Consider the following 12,475-nt stretch of genomic DNA (forward strand, 5'->3'; position numbering starts at 1 on the left):
ACTTTTGCTACTGTTTCAATAAGGATTTACTTTAAATAGCTGGTGGCTGGTGCAGATCTCAAAGGCTTGGCCTTTGCTTCAGGGCTAATCACTGCTAGACATTAAAGCTCTCCATTTACTTTGTAAGCACACATGAACGTCTTGCCACAATGCTCAACAAACCTATCATGCCGTCATAGCACAGTACAATTCAGCTTTTGTGCTTGGACAATCTGTTGAACAAACAAACAAGCCACACACAGAGTGTCGTAGGGGTCAAGGCGGGTTTTATATCCCTCTTTACATTCTTCACTGACTCTATTTCTTCTCTGCTCTATAATGCCTAAAATCATAGATAATAAAATGAATAGCGGAAGCAAAAGCACTGCTGTTTCCAACTGAAATGAACACTAGTAGCAGTAAAACATACTGTAAGCATCTTGTATTCCTTTTTTATGATTAGAAGGGCATATTAATAAATAATTTTTGCATGGTTCCTTGCACAGTACTATGTTATGACCTCAAAACTCTCATAACTCACTGTGGGCTTAATTTTCTCCCATCGTTCATAAATGAGTTTAAAGATTTCTGGCACACCTGAATTTTGTGACCGTGTGATTTTCTGCTGCTCTCCATGGTTCAGTGTCACATTTTCAATCTTGACCAAGTCTGAGAATCTTTTTCACAAGCAATGTGCTGTATGATTGATTGATGGTTTGTTTGATTGAAATGAGAAAGAGTCAGGCCGTGTGTCCACCAAAGCGTTTTTCCACGCGCCTGGCAAATGTTTTCAAATGTTTTCAATGGGAGCGCCGCATTTTTTAAACGGCATGAGCGTACCGAGGCGCTGAGCGTTTTTTTTTCACGCTTTTTCAGCGCCCGGCGTTTTTACTGGTCGCTGGGAGTTGAAAAATGTTCAACTTTGGATAAAACGCAGCGCTCATCACTGTCACATTTTACCCAGCCGTCCAATCACAGTGGAGGAGGGGCGGGACTAATACCACACCGACCAACTGTCAACATTCAAACTGTGCTGCGGGTATTCTGTATCATAGCAACGAAACGTCTCAACGGACAAAAACGCTGCGCTGCCAAACGCTCTCAAGCGCCCAAAGCAGGGCGTCTTCAGCAGAGCGTCTAGCGTTTTCAGCTGGCTAAAAACGCTTTGGTGGACACACGGCCTCACTCTGCTCTTTTTCTTATGGGGATACAAAGAATGAAACAAAATAAAATAAAAAAAATCTTAAAGGGATGGTTCACCATTTATTAATTATAATTATTTACTCACTCTCGTGTTCTATTCAGTTTTGGAACACAAATGAAGTTATTCTATTCTCCACCTCATTTTGGTCTAGTGATCGACCGATATATCGGGCCGATTTTTGCGGTTTTCACGTGTATCGGAATCGGCCGATACGCGGCTGCTGCATTCGCCGATAGTTTTTTTTCCCGGCATTATTTATAGACAGGCGGCCACTGGCACCTCTGTGCTGCTTGAGACGTTGCAGTTCACGTGCCCCGCCCTCCCCCACTAGCAGAGTGCAACCTGCTCTTTAAGATAATGGTAACTTTTAAACTTTCAAAGCATCTTTTAACTGTTTGACTGCTGAAATATTGCTAAACACTTTGAAAATGGAAACACGTTGCTCTTTAATTGTTATGTGCTTGCAAATACATAGCTAGCTAAGCAAGTTTGTGGGTCCAGATGGAAAACGTGAATGCCTCTTCTATAAAACTGTTTGTATTAGGGCTGCAAATAGCTAAGGTGTAGGCTATCCGTTCAGTATGCATTAGGGCTCTCAATGACTATTCTAACTTCGAATATAAACGAATAGTTAAAAAAAACTGAATTTTGAAAGTGAAAAATAATATTTGAATGTGGAAAAACACGCCGCTGTAGCTAATAACGTTACCACAGCACAGCTCGGAGCGCTCAATGTCGGTTCTATACTGCACCAATATACTTATTTTTTTATGACAGTTCAGTATTAGGTTCAATGTTCCCTCATTCATAATTTCAGATTTTTTTTTTTATTTGTAGTTTCTACCTCATTTAAAAATACTTTTCTCCCATTCTTGGAAATCAATAGTCTGTTGCAGACAGACCTGTGTTCCTCAACTTTCGTCTCTCTTTCACATAAAAAAAAAAAAAAAAAAAAAAAAACTAAAACTAAAGGGGCCCTCACTATTCTCTCAGAGACAGATCCCTGCTGAGGTGTTGCTGGCACCCCACTTCTCCTTTTTAGCTCCATGGCTGACTGAACCAGAGGCATTAAGAGATTGAGGAGTGCAATGCACTGCTCAGAAAGCTTCTGAATACTGATTTTGAGTCAGACACATTGAGTGAATTTAGATACCAAAAGAGGAGCTGTCGGACCTGCGTGGCCCAAAGGTCAATCACATGATTAACGGTGATGACATCATCCCCTGGGGCTGCCCACTCTATTGTTGCAGGATTGGACACTGTGAAACGTGCAGACCCGACTCCATTATGTAATCCCACGGCCACGGGCTGAGAATTGCGCCTCTAAAATCAGCCCAAACTGATGGGAAACTTAAAGTTTTCTTTCACGTTATTAGATTTTATTAAATTGTAACCATGTCAACAAATCTTTATCTTTAAATATATTCAACTGATTTTGTTGAAATTCATTCAAGTATTATTTCATTTTATTGCAAATATTCAAATGTCAAACCTTTCAACATCAATAACAGCAACAGGAAGCATAATTTTTATTGGCGGATAATTTTCATTGAAAGTTGTGTGTCTTGTCTCGAAATGCCGCTTGATGTTTCCACTTTTAACAACAGCAACAGACTCCGAACAAATAAGACACACGGGCCTCGTAGAGCTTGATGACGGCAAAAATGAACGCGTACACTTCAGTCCACTCATCTCGAAAGATGCGGTTTTCAGAGTGCACTTTTCTAATTTTTTGACAAAGCCGTAATAATCAATTCATGAATAACATTCATTCATGAATAACATTCATGAATAACATATTAATGTGTGTGCAAGTTTGTGATCTCTCCAGACCCCGGCTCTTGCAAAGGACCTGACACAGACATAGCTGCCCGCGCGCATGCCTGTTCAAAAATTGCTCTCGGTAAAAATTCATTTTATTTTTTTTCTAAAACTTTTTAACAAAAATGTTTAGAGGTCCGGATAAAAAGGTATTGGGGTCCGGACCTGGACCCCGGTCCGCCAGTTGGGGACCCCTGTTCTAAACCATGTTTTTGCCTATAATAATGATTTATATTTTAGAGTGGTCTGGATAGATTTCACGAGAGACTGCATATTCCCATCAATCGTCGACAATGCCCGTTTACGTCATATCAGCAAATAAATGAAAGGCTACTACTGTATGTTGTGAAAAGTCTCATAGTAGTTTGAAGACAGAAAATGCATCTCAAATTGAAATTAGCAAGCAAAAATAGAAAGTGACAGTGCCTGTAATAAAAGACAAATCAACAAGGGCTTTAGTTTAGTTTAGTTAACATTTAGTAATATGTTTCATCCATTAGATGCCCAAAAGTTAAATAGTGTGGCTTTAAGAGGACTAGAAACATCAACACATGGACCACCTGAGCTTTCAACCACCAATTATTGACTGCTTAAAAAAGGATGAAGATTCCCAATCTACAAAAGGATTCAATGTCAAACTTCAATAATAAAAAAACATGACCCTAGTCTAGTTCTAAACAACAATATTTTTTTTAACTCAATTCATTGATTAATCGGGAGCCTGTTAAGAGATCCCAAGATTGGAGTTTTATGGTCCATCTACTTAGTATTTGTTAATTTTGGCCTCAGCATTTTGAACATATTGTAACCTCGATAAAGACGAAGCTTTACTGGAGTACACTCATGCTTTTTATTTTATTTTTTGGTAAAAAATTTAAATTTCTGTCTTTTTGTCATTTAACATTAAGAAATTGGAATTCATCCAGCATTTCACATTCTCAAGGCAATCCAGCAGAGAATTTTCAGATGCATTATTTCCCGGTTTAAAGAGAAAATACAACTGCACATCATTGGCATAACAGGGATATGAAATGCCATGTTTACATAGAGCAAAATAGCAAAGTAAAAGGAGAAAAGCGGCCCTAGTATAGAGCTCTGAGTTACCCCATAAGTTATAGGAGCAGAAGAAGAATTATGATGCCTAACCTTTACTGTGAATGTTCTGCCCTTCAGGTATGAGCAGAACCAACATAAGGCAACTTTATTTAGTTTGACATGCCCCTCAAGGGGCTTCAGCAGAATGACATGATCCAACATGTCAAAAGCTGTACTTAAGTCTAACAAGATAAGGCTGACACAGTTCCCATGGTCAGCTTTTAATAAAACGTCATATAGAATCCTGATTAGAGCAGTGCTATGGCCAATTCTGAAACATTATTGAAACTTATCCAGGATATTTATTCTCATAGAATTAGAACAATTATTTCAACTTTATAGTTATACAGTAGTAACAGTTACGGTCCTTGAAAGTGTAAAGTTATTTACGAACTCCAGTTCATGTGTCTTCTAATGTTTCTATGACTTTTAAAGTTTCAAAATGGTGAAACAGCTAAATAAATACATGCATTTAAGCTTGCTAGACTACATAATCTTACCCTCTGAAAATAAGGTACCATTATATGAGTGAAAATATATAATTTTGGTCTCAGTGGAAATGTTCACAATTTGGGGCTCTGTATGATCTGTTTTTTTTTTTTTTTTTACATGTTCATTCTCTCCTCACAATGCAAGTCAAGTTGCTTTCCCAGTGCCTTGGATTTAAAGAGGGCAGTCTAGAAATTGTTTTTACATACTGTAACTGTGTGGCTGTTGGTCAGCTCGGATTCTGTATTTCCCTCCTCTTATTCTTCTGTTGTTTACTGACCCCGTGGAACTATTTGGGTTAAGAACTGCTCTGTGCTATATTGGTAGTTGCCACTTAGAATAAACTAAGAAACAGATAGCTTTTTTTACCTTGAAGAAACATTTGATGTAACATTTTTGTTTTGATTTAATTTCAGACTCTTTTCTCATCTATCTGAAGTGGATGTGATATCCAAGAGAGACATTACAGAACTGAATCATGGCTGTGGCCGGATGTCCGGATTATTTTCTACACCATCCAAATTACAAGGTAAATGATTGTTTGTGCTTTTCTTATTTAACCAGGCTCTACATTATTCTTGTTATTGTAACATTTTCTTTTTTTTTTCTTTTTTTTTTTCAAACACACTAAATATTCTGCCTTAGCTTTTAAACATAAACTGGATAATGCAGCCAGATTACAGCTATACTAAAATGTTCATGCAGTAACAGGCAGTTTTCCTTTAGTACCCGCTTTGGTATTTACTTATTTAAAGTAATTAGTAACTACAGTAAAAATACTAGTCAAACCTATATGCTAACACTGGCCAAATATCTCTTATGTAATGTTGTAAATGTAGTGTTATTTCCTAAGAATAAAGGCCTCATTATGCTTCTGCGTCAACTCCACGGCGTAGCTACGTCGTCACTGCTACGGCGTCGTGGCCGTTTTATACTTCTGCGTGAGGTTGTGGTGCATCGCGGTGCATTTCGCCGCCAAAACGCTAGGGGGGTTCGCGAATCTCTTTGGCTCCGTGCGCCGCGAGCGAAAGAGAGAGAATGTTGTTTTAGCAGCTGCAAGCTGGATCTAATCGACGTTGAATAACAAGACGACACAAACTTTATCCCCACAGAATCAACACGGATGTCCAGGGCCCGTTCCACCCATAGACAGTAAAATAAAGGTTCCACCCGAGCTGCCATAACGATACCTGTTCGAAATGACTTGAAGGATTTTTTTCAGTCTCCACATGGAACTGTGCTATGGCAGGATATAATGTGTCCCGTGGCAGACTTAGTACTGTATTATCAATGATGTAACCGTGAACATTGTATTGAAAATAAACAACAAACTGTGTTTCAAAACAAACGTTGATTTATTGATTGGTTGAAGTTTATTGCGAGCAAAAAAGAAAGAAAAGAATATAGACATATATATTAACAATGAAATTAAAAAAAACAGTTTATTTTTAGATTAATTCTTTATTTACTTTCTTTATAAGAGTATTATAATTATCAGAACGAGGGTGCAAATGTTAAAAATAGCGCTAATAGCGGGAGGGGGAAATCGGAAAAGCTACACTCCTGAATTGATGTATAATCTGACCAATCAAAGCCCTTGCTGTCTGCGTCGCCTCGACGCGTAGTTACAAATTTTTGGAGGTGCACGTCGAGCTACGGCGGAGGGGTCGGAGAGGGGTTCGCGTCGACGGATAGGGGTCTGCGGGGGTACGCCGTCGATTCGACGCAGAAGCATAAAACAGGCTTAAGACTTTCAGTGGACTGTTTGGGGCATTTTTTTCAAAGCTGCCCTTTCCTGTCTTGGGATATATCCAAGTATGAGTTTAAATACATGCACAACCTATATGTCAAGAAAGTAAATTTAGTATTGTGAATATAGTCACATCTTTCCATCCTTCTTCTATAAGCTATAGTCTGATAAGGGCTGATAGTCCCTTATCATATGTGTGCTGCACAGTAGTTTGATGAACAGGTGTTTTACACCATAGCTGTTGATATATCCTTTATTTTATCATGCCTTGAATACTGTATTGATCAGCAGAAAACCAAACATATTCTGTAAATACTAAAAGTTGACTTGCTCAATGACGTTTTGTATAGTTTCTGAGAGCATGTGAGAGGTGGATAAAGTGGAGGGCTTCTGTGTATTTTGAATGTATCTGTCATGAGCAGTAGATTCAGAGTCAGAGCATGAATGAAAATGGAGTTGCAGTGAATGGCCATTGCATCAGTATGCATTCCTTTTGGCTGAGCGCATTTCATTCACATGGTTTAACCTGACGTAAAAGCATCTAAATTCTAGCTTCATTCAGTGAAGTAGCTGGCCATTTTTAAAGGCCTTTCATTGTTTTAATGTGCATCCACGTGCCATAGTTCAAAACCAACTGGGAAATATCAATCAGGCAAATCACCCCTTGGAGATCTGGCATTAGTGCAGCTTGAATAAGATCCTCTGGGCAACACACACTGTCTTTTAAAATACCCAGACACTCTGATATGAAATTAGCTTGTCCTTTAAATTTAGTCAAAGAATGTAGATTTCCCTCGGTCATGTACGACAGCCTAAGTGGCTCGCTGGCTCATTCGGACTCTGCCTTGCGATTCAGTTTTACAGCCCTTACTTCATTGTTTCCAAGAAAGGCGGTGGGTTACAACCAATCTTGGACCTGCGTGTACTGAACCAGACCCTTCCCACTGACCACTGACCCTTGTTCCTCTGAGGGAGCACAGCGTTCGCATCCTCAACTACCTCGGCGACTGGCTCATTTTGGCCCACCCGCAAGAGCAGTTGTGCGAACACAGGGGCCTTTTGCTCAGGCACCTCAGTCATTTGGGGCTTCAGGTCAACTAGGAAAACTGCAAACTCTTCCCTGTGCAGAGAATCTCTTTTCTCAGTATGGAGTTGGACCCAGTCAACATTACAGTACATCTCATGAACGAATGTGCTCAGTCGGGGTCGCCTGAATTCACCCTTTGTGTCCAAACCTATGGAAACTCCTTGTATGGACTTGACCCTCTCTGCGTTAAAGCCCTGTCCTTTCTCCGCTCCAGCAGGTGTGGGTGGACTAGGTGAACATTGAATGTGACTGACTGATAGTGAACAACTAGGAGGGAGGAGGGAACAGAGACGTTATGTCCCATCTCCACAATAGCTGTCCCTCCGCTGAACGGCCGGGACACACCGTCTCCTCAGTGCAAAACTTAACTGAGCGAGTGAGTCCTTACCTACCCTCTACACTGGGTGAGGTTTGCAATAAAAATCACCTTCAGGGAATGGGGGTTGTATTAGTGATTTAGATGTTTTATTTGATAAACTACTTCGCCAGCAGCCATATCACCCTGTAGCCCAAGACTGGTTGCCCATTAAAGCTAAGCAGGGCTGAGCCTGGTTAGTACCTGGATGGGAGACCTTCTGAGAAAGCCAGGTTGCTGCTGGTAGAGGTGTTAGTGTGGCCAGCAGGGGGTGCTCACCCTGTGGTCTGTGTGGGTCCTAACGCCCCAGCAAAGTGATGGGGACACTATGCTGTCAAAAAGAGCACCGTCCTTCGGATGAGACGTTAAACCGAGGTCCTGACTCTCTGTGGTCATAAAAAATCCCAGGATGTCTTTCGTAAGAGCAGGGGTGTAACCCCGGCATCCTGCCCAAATTTGCCCAGTAGCCTCTGTCCATCATGGCCTCCTAATCATCCCCATATACACCAATTGGCTTCATCACTGTCTCCTCTCCACCAGTAAGCTGGTGTGTGGTGAGCGTTCTGGCGCACTATGGCTGCCGTCGCATCATCCAGGTGGATGCTGCACATTGGTGGTGGTTGAGGAGATCCCCCCCCTTCTATGTGAAGCGCTTTGAGTGTCCAGAAAAGCGCTATATAAATGTAACGGATTAATTACTTTCAAATTTCAGGGGTAAATTGAACAGGGAGGATTTAAGAGAGGAGCCAGGGAGGAGAAAACAGTAGGAGGAGCCAGGGAGTGACCTTAAACTGACCTTAAAGTGAGACTTCATGTAGAGGCCAAGTGAAACTAGGAGGACAAATGACAGAGATGGAGCCAAGGAGCGAGGGCAACCCTGGAGGTCCTGGAGACCAAGGTGGATGCACGGGGACGAATGGCTGAGGTAAAGCCAGGGTGCCGGAGGACTGAAGGCCTCATTATGCTTCTGCGTCAACTCCACGGCGTAGCTGCGTCGTCACTGCTACGGCGTCGTGGCCGTTGTATACTTCTGCGTGAGGTTGTGGTGCATCGCGGTGAATTTCGCCGCCAGAACGCTAGGGGGGTTCGCGAATCTCTTTGGTTCCGTGCGCCGCGAGCGAAAGAGAGAATGTTGTTTTTGCAGCTGCCAGCTGGAGCTAATCGACATTGAATAACAAGACGACACAAACTTTATCCCCACAGAATCAACACGGATGTCCAGGGCCCGTTCCACCCATAGACAGTAAAATAAAGGTTCCACCCGAGCTGCCATAACGATACCTGTTCGGAATGACTTAAAGGATTTTTTCAGTCTCCACATGGAACTGTGCTATGGCAGGATATAATGTGTCCCGTGGCAGACTTGGTTAGTACTGTATTATCAATGATGTAACCGTGAATATTGTATTGAAAATAAACAACAAACTGTGCTTCAAAACAAACGTTGATTTATGATTGATTGAAGTTTATTGCGAGCAAAAAAGAAAGGAAAGAATATAGACGTATATATTAACAATGAAATAAAAAAACAGTTTATTTTTAGTTTAATTCTTTATTTACTTTCTTTATAAGAGTATTATAATTATCAGAACGAGGGTGCAAATGTTAAAAATAGCGCTAATAGCGGGAGGGGGAAATCGGAAAAGCTACACTCCTGAAATTATGTATAATCTGACCAATCAAAGCCCTTGCTGTCTGCGTCGCCTCGACGCGTAGTTACAAATTTTTGGAGGTGCACGTCGAGCTACGGCGGAGGGGTCGGAGAGGGGTTCGCATCGACGGATAGGGGTCTGCGGGGGTACGCCGTCGATTCGACGCAGAAGCATAAAACAGGCTTAAGGCACAGCCTGTGTGACTTGGGTGGATGCCCGAGGCACAGGCTAAGGGCCGGAAGTCTGTGGCAAAGGCAGAGTGATGATTAACCAAGCGATGGATGAGGAAGCTTGGAGGAGCCGGAAGGCCATTGGTCCCAGGTGGAGCCAACTGGTAAAAAGTGGAGTGATAGGCTTGGAGGTTTGAAGTGGAGCCAGAGGGTCAACACACCAGGCAGACCAGAGGCCAAAGGCAGACCTGTGCTACAGAGAGGAGTCAGCAAAAAAATCGAAGGGTTTCCTGCTGGTGAAATGAACTGCCTAACCTGAGCAACTGAGTCTTTAGTCATTTAAAGAAAGATATTTTCATCAACACTTGGCACATTAATACTAACACTTTTCATCTTGATTCCATCCATATATATATATTTCACTCAATCACTTCCAATTTAAATATTACATTTGGTCACAAAGTTACATTTGGTCAAATTATGTTATTTTCATTTAGTATTTATTATAATATAAATATAATAAAATATTATATATATATACAATAAAAATGTAGAAAGATGTAATTCCCACCACCATCATTTCCATCACAAATTAATTATTATTTGAGAAATATGTTCATGGTGGTTCAGGGAGAAAAAACCAAAACAAAAATGAGAGAATTCATGTGTCCACTTTTAGACATGTTAAATAATCTAGAGTTTGAAAAGAGTATTTTAAGAGAGTTTAATTTCTAAAAGCCTACCAAAAGTGCCCATAGTTATAGTCATAGTTAAACCTATTGGCTATGTGAAATTATGTTTTCTTAACAAAGCTTGGGAGGTTCAGATAATTTACCTAATCAGTGCGAGATGATCGAGGGATATATTTAGGGACGACTTATCTCTGTTCCACGACAGTTTTCTCCACTCCTCACTCTCGATTATTACAATTCCAGCCAGGGATGTACTCTGGGTTCGGGCCAAATTCCAAACCCAGCCCTCTCCTCGGACACCAAATACAGTATGCACATTTTATACTAGATCTAATTGATCTAAAAGTGTGAACCCGTGAAAGAGAGGTCTTGGAAACTAAACCACAATGATTATTTTAATGCATCTGGGAGGTGGAGGAATGGTAGATTCTTATAGATACTGGTAAATAAAATACCCTCAGCATCTGTCGGTGCCTGTGTAAGTCTGGTAAGTCTGGGCCGGGCTCCAGGCTTGGCTAATACAGGGGAACTGGAGGCCTGCCACAGCACTTCGAGGAAAGCTCCCTAACTACTGTTTTAAAGGAACTGCTGAACTGGCTTTTATTGAGCTGTGCCTCTCGCCTTTGTGCTCTCAATTAAGGTGATGAGCTAATGTTTGAATTGCTCTGAAAGTGTAAGCCCCTACTTTCAGGATCTTCATTAAGCGTGCGTGGGTGTGAATTGAATAAAAATGTACAGCTAAAGGGAGCGTTACGCTAATGTGCTCAGTTTTCCCGAGCATCCATAATTAAAGAGGTCTTGATGTAATAACCTAATAAATCAAGTATGGCTTGCAAATTAAATTGAAATGCAGAATATCAAGCAAAATGTGGTGGCAGCTTTTTAATGTCATATGCGATCTGTTTCATTTTATGTGAAAGTATGCAAGTTTAGCCTAAGTTTTGAAATTGTGTTTTCTTAGCTTAGTGTAAGAGGATGTTCCCTATCGAGGGAACTCAACACTGCGTCGATAAAATTGACTCTTTGGGGACGCTCCCTAAGCGTGCGCCTCTGAAGTATGAATGAAACTAATCCAATCCTGATTGGTGTTGCGTCGTGACGTAACATGTGACGGCATACCCGGAAGTATAAAAGTGACGCTGTCACAACACACACTAGCTTTCGCTCTTCAGCAAGCGCTTTATGTTGAAACTGTCTGTCTTATTTGGTGTTGTTTGTCTTATTATTGAAAGAAAGTATGGCCAGTGAACAATTCAAGAGGTGTGTGCATCCCTGTCCTCGTTACATCACGGGTGGGGACGCACACTCTCTCTGTGTGTATTGTTTGGGAGTGCAGCACGCACGGGCAGCTCTCGAGGGGGCTGCTTGTGAAATGTGTGAGGCTTTGCCTATTAGAGTGCTGCGCTCCCGGCTGGCGTGCTTTGACGAGCACGGTCAGGCTCGCGTTCCCCAGGGTTCCGGTCCCGCATATGTCGAGGCGATGCGGCGACTGAGATCCTGGGGTTCGCAGCGGGATCTGGCGGAGGAGAGTGAGAATGCTGAGGCATTTTCTCGCTCGCCATCGGCTGATCCCGCAGCCTCTGAGAGTGGTGTGGGAGCCCGCGCTGCGGTTTCTCCTACCCGCGATCAGGTCCCGGTGCTTGAGCTGTCTACTTCTGGGGAAGGGGACGTGCTCAGCATCGATGCGGACGACCGTGATCTCAGCCACGCCATCACGCGGCCTGGGTTATGAGGAGCTGGTGGAGGTTGTAACACGCGCTGTGGCCAGACTAAACATCAGCTGGCCACAACATGAGCAGGAAACGCAAGTCACCAGTAAAATGGACGAGCGTTACCTGCAGCGCAGGTCACAGCCTCACCGCCGGGGTCTGCCGTTTTTCCCTGATCTCCATAAAGAGATCTCGAGAACGTGGGAAAGACCGCATTCGTCCCGTATTTCGAGTCCCAATGTAATAGATTACAGCAATGTTATGGGGGCTCGAGATATGGGATATGGGAAGATGCCGAAGGTGGAGGAGGCTTTAGCGAGCTATCTCTCTCCCGAATCGGCGTCTTCCCTAAAGACCCCGGTGTTGCCTAGTAAGCCCTGCAGAGAGACATCTGCATTGGTGGGCAGGGCTTACATGGCGGCGGGTCGGGCTAGTTCGTGTCTGCACTCAATGGCGATTTTGCAGGCATACC

At 42.3% G+C, this 12,475-nt stretch overlaps 1 protein-coding gene across 7 annotated transcripts in view; it reads left to right on the forward strand.

The window, feature by feature from the left end:
* The window catches only part of grb10b (growth factor receptor-bound protein 10b), a 142,877-nt gene that overhangs the window by 37,617 nt on the left and 92,785 nt on the right, over positions 1 to 12,475 (forward strand). For all 7 annotated transcript variants that reach the window (XR_016145690.1, XM_089117501.1, XM_089117499.1 and 4 more), the window contains exon 2: positions 5,005 to 5,117. Coding sequence is in view for 6 of the 7 variants with exons in the window: in XM_089117501.1 (XP_088973627.1) it covers positions 5,067 to 5,117 (51 nt within the window). In the remaining variant the exon portion in view is untranslated. The remainder of the gene's footprint in view (positions 1 to 5,004; positions 5,118 to 12,475) is intronic.

Source organism: Pimephales promelas, chromosome 12 (assembly GCF_988280905.1).
Source record: "Pimephales promelas chromosome 12, fPimPro1.hap1.1, whole genome shotgun sequence".
In the NCBI taxonomy this organism is placed as follows: domain Eukaryota; kingdom Metazoa; phylum Chordata; class Actinopteri; order Cypriniformes; family Leuciscidae; genus Pimephales; species Pimephales promelas.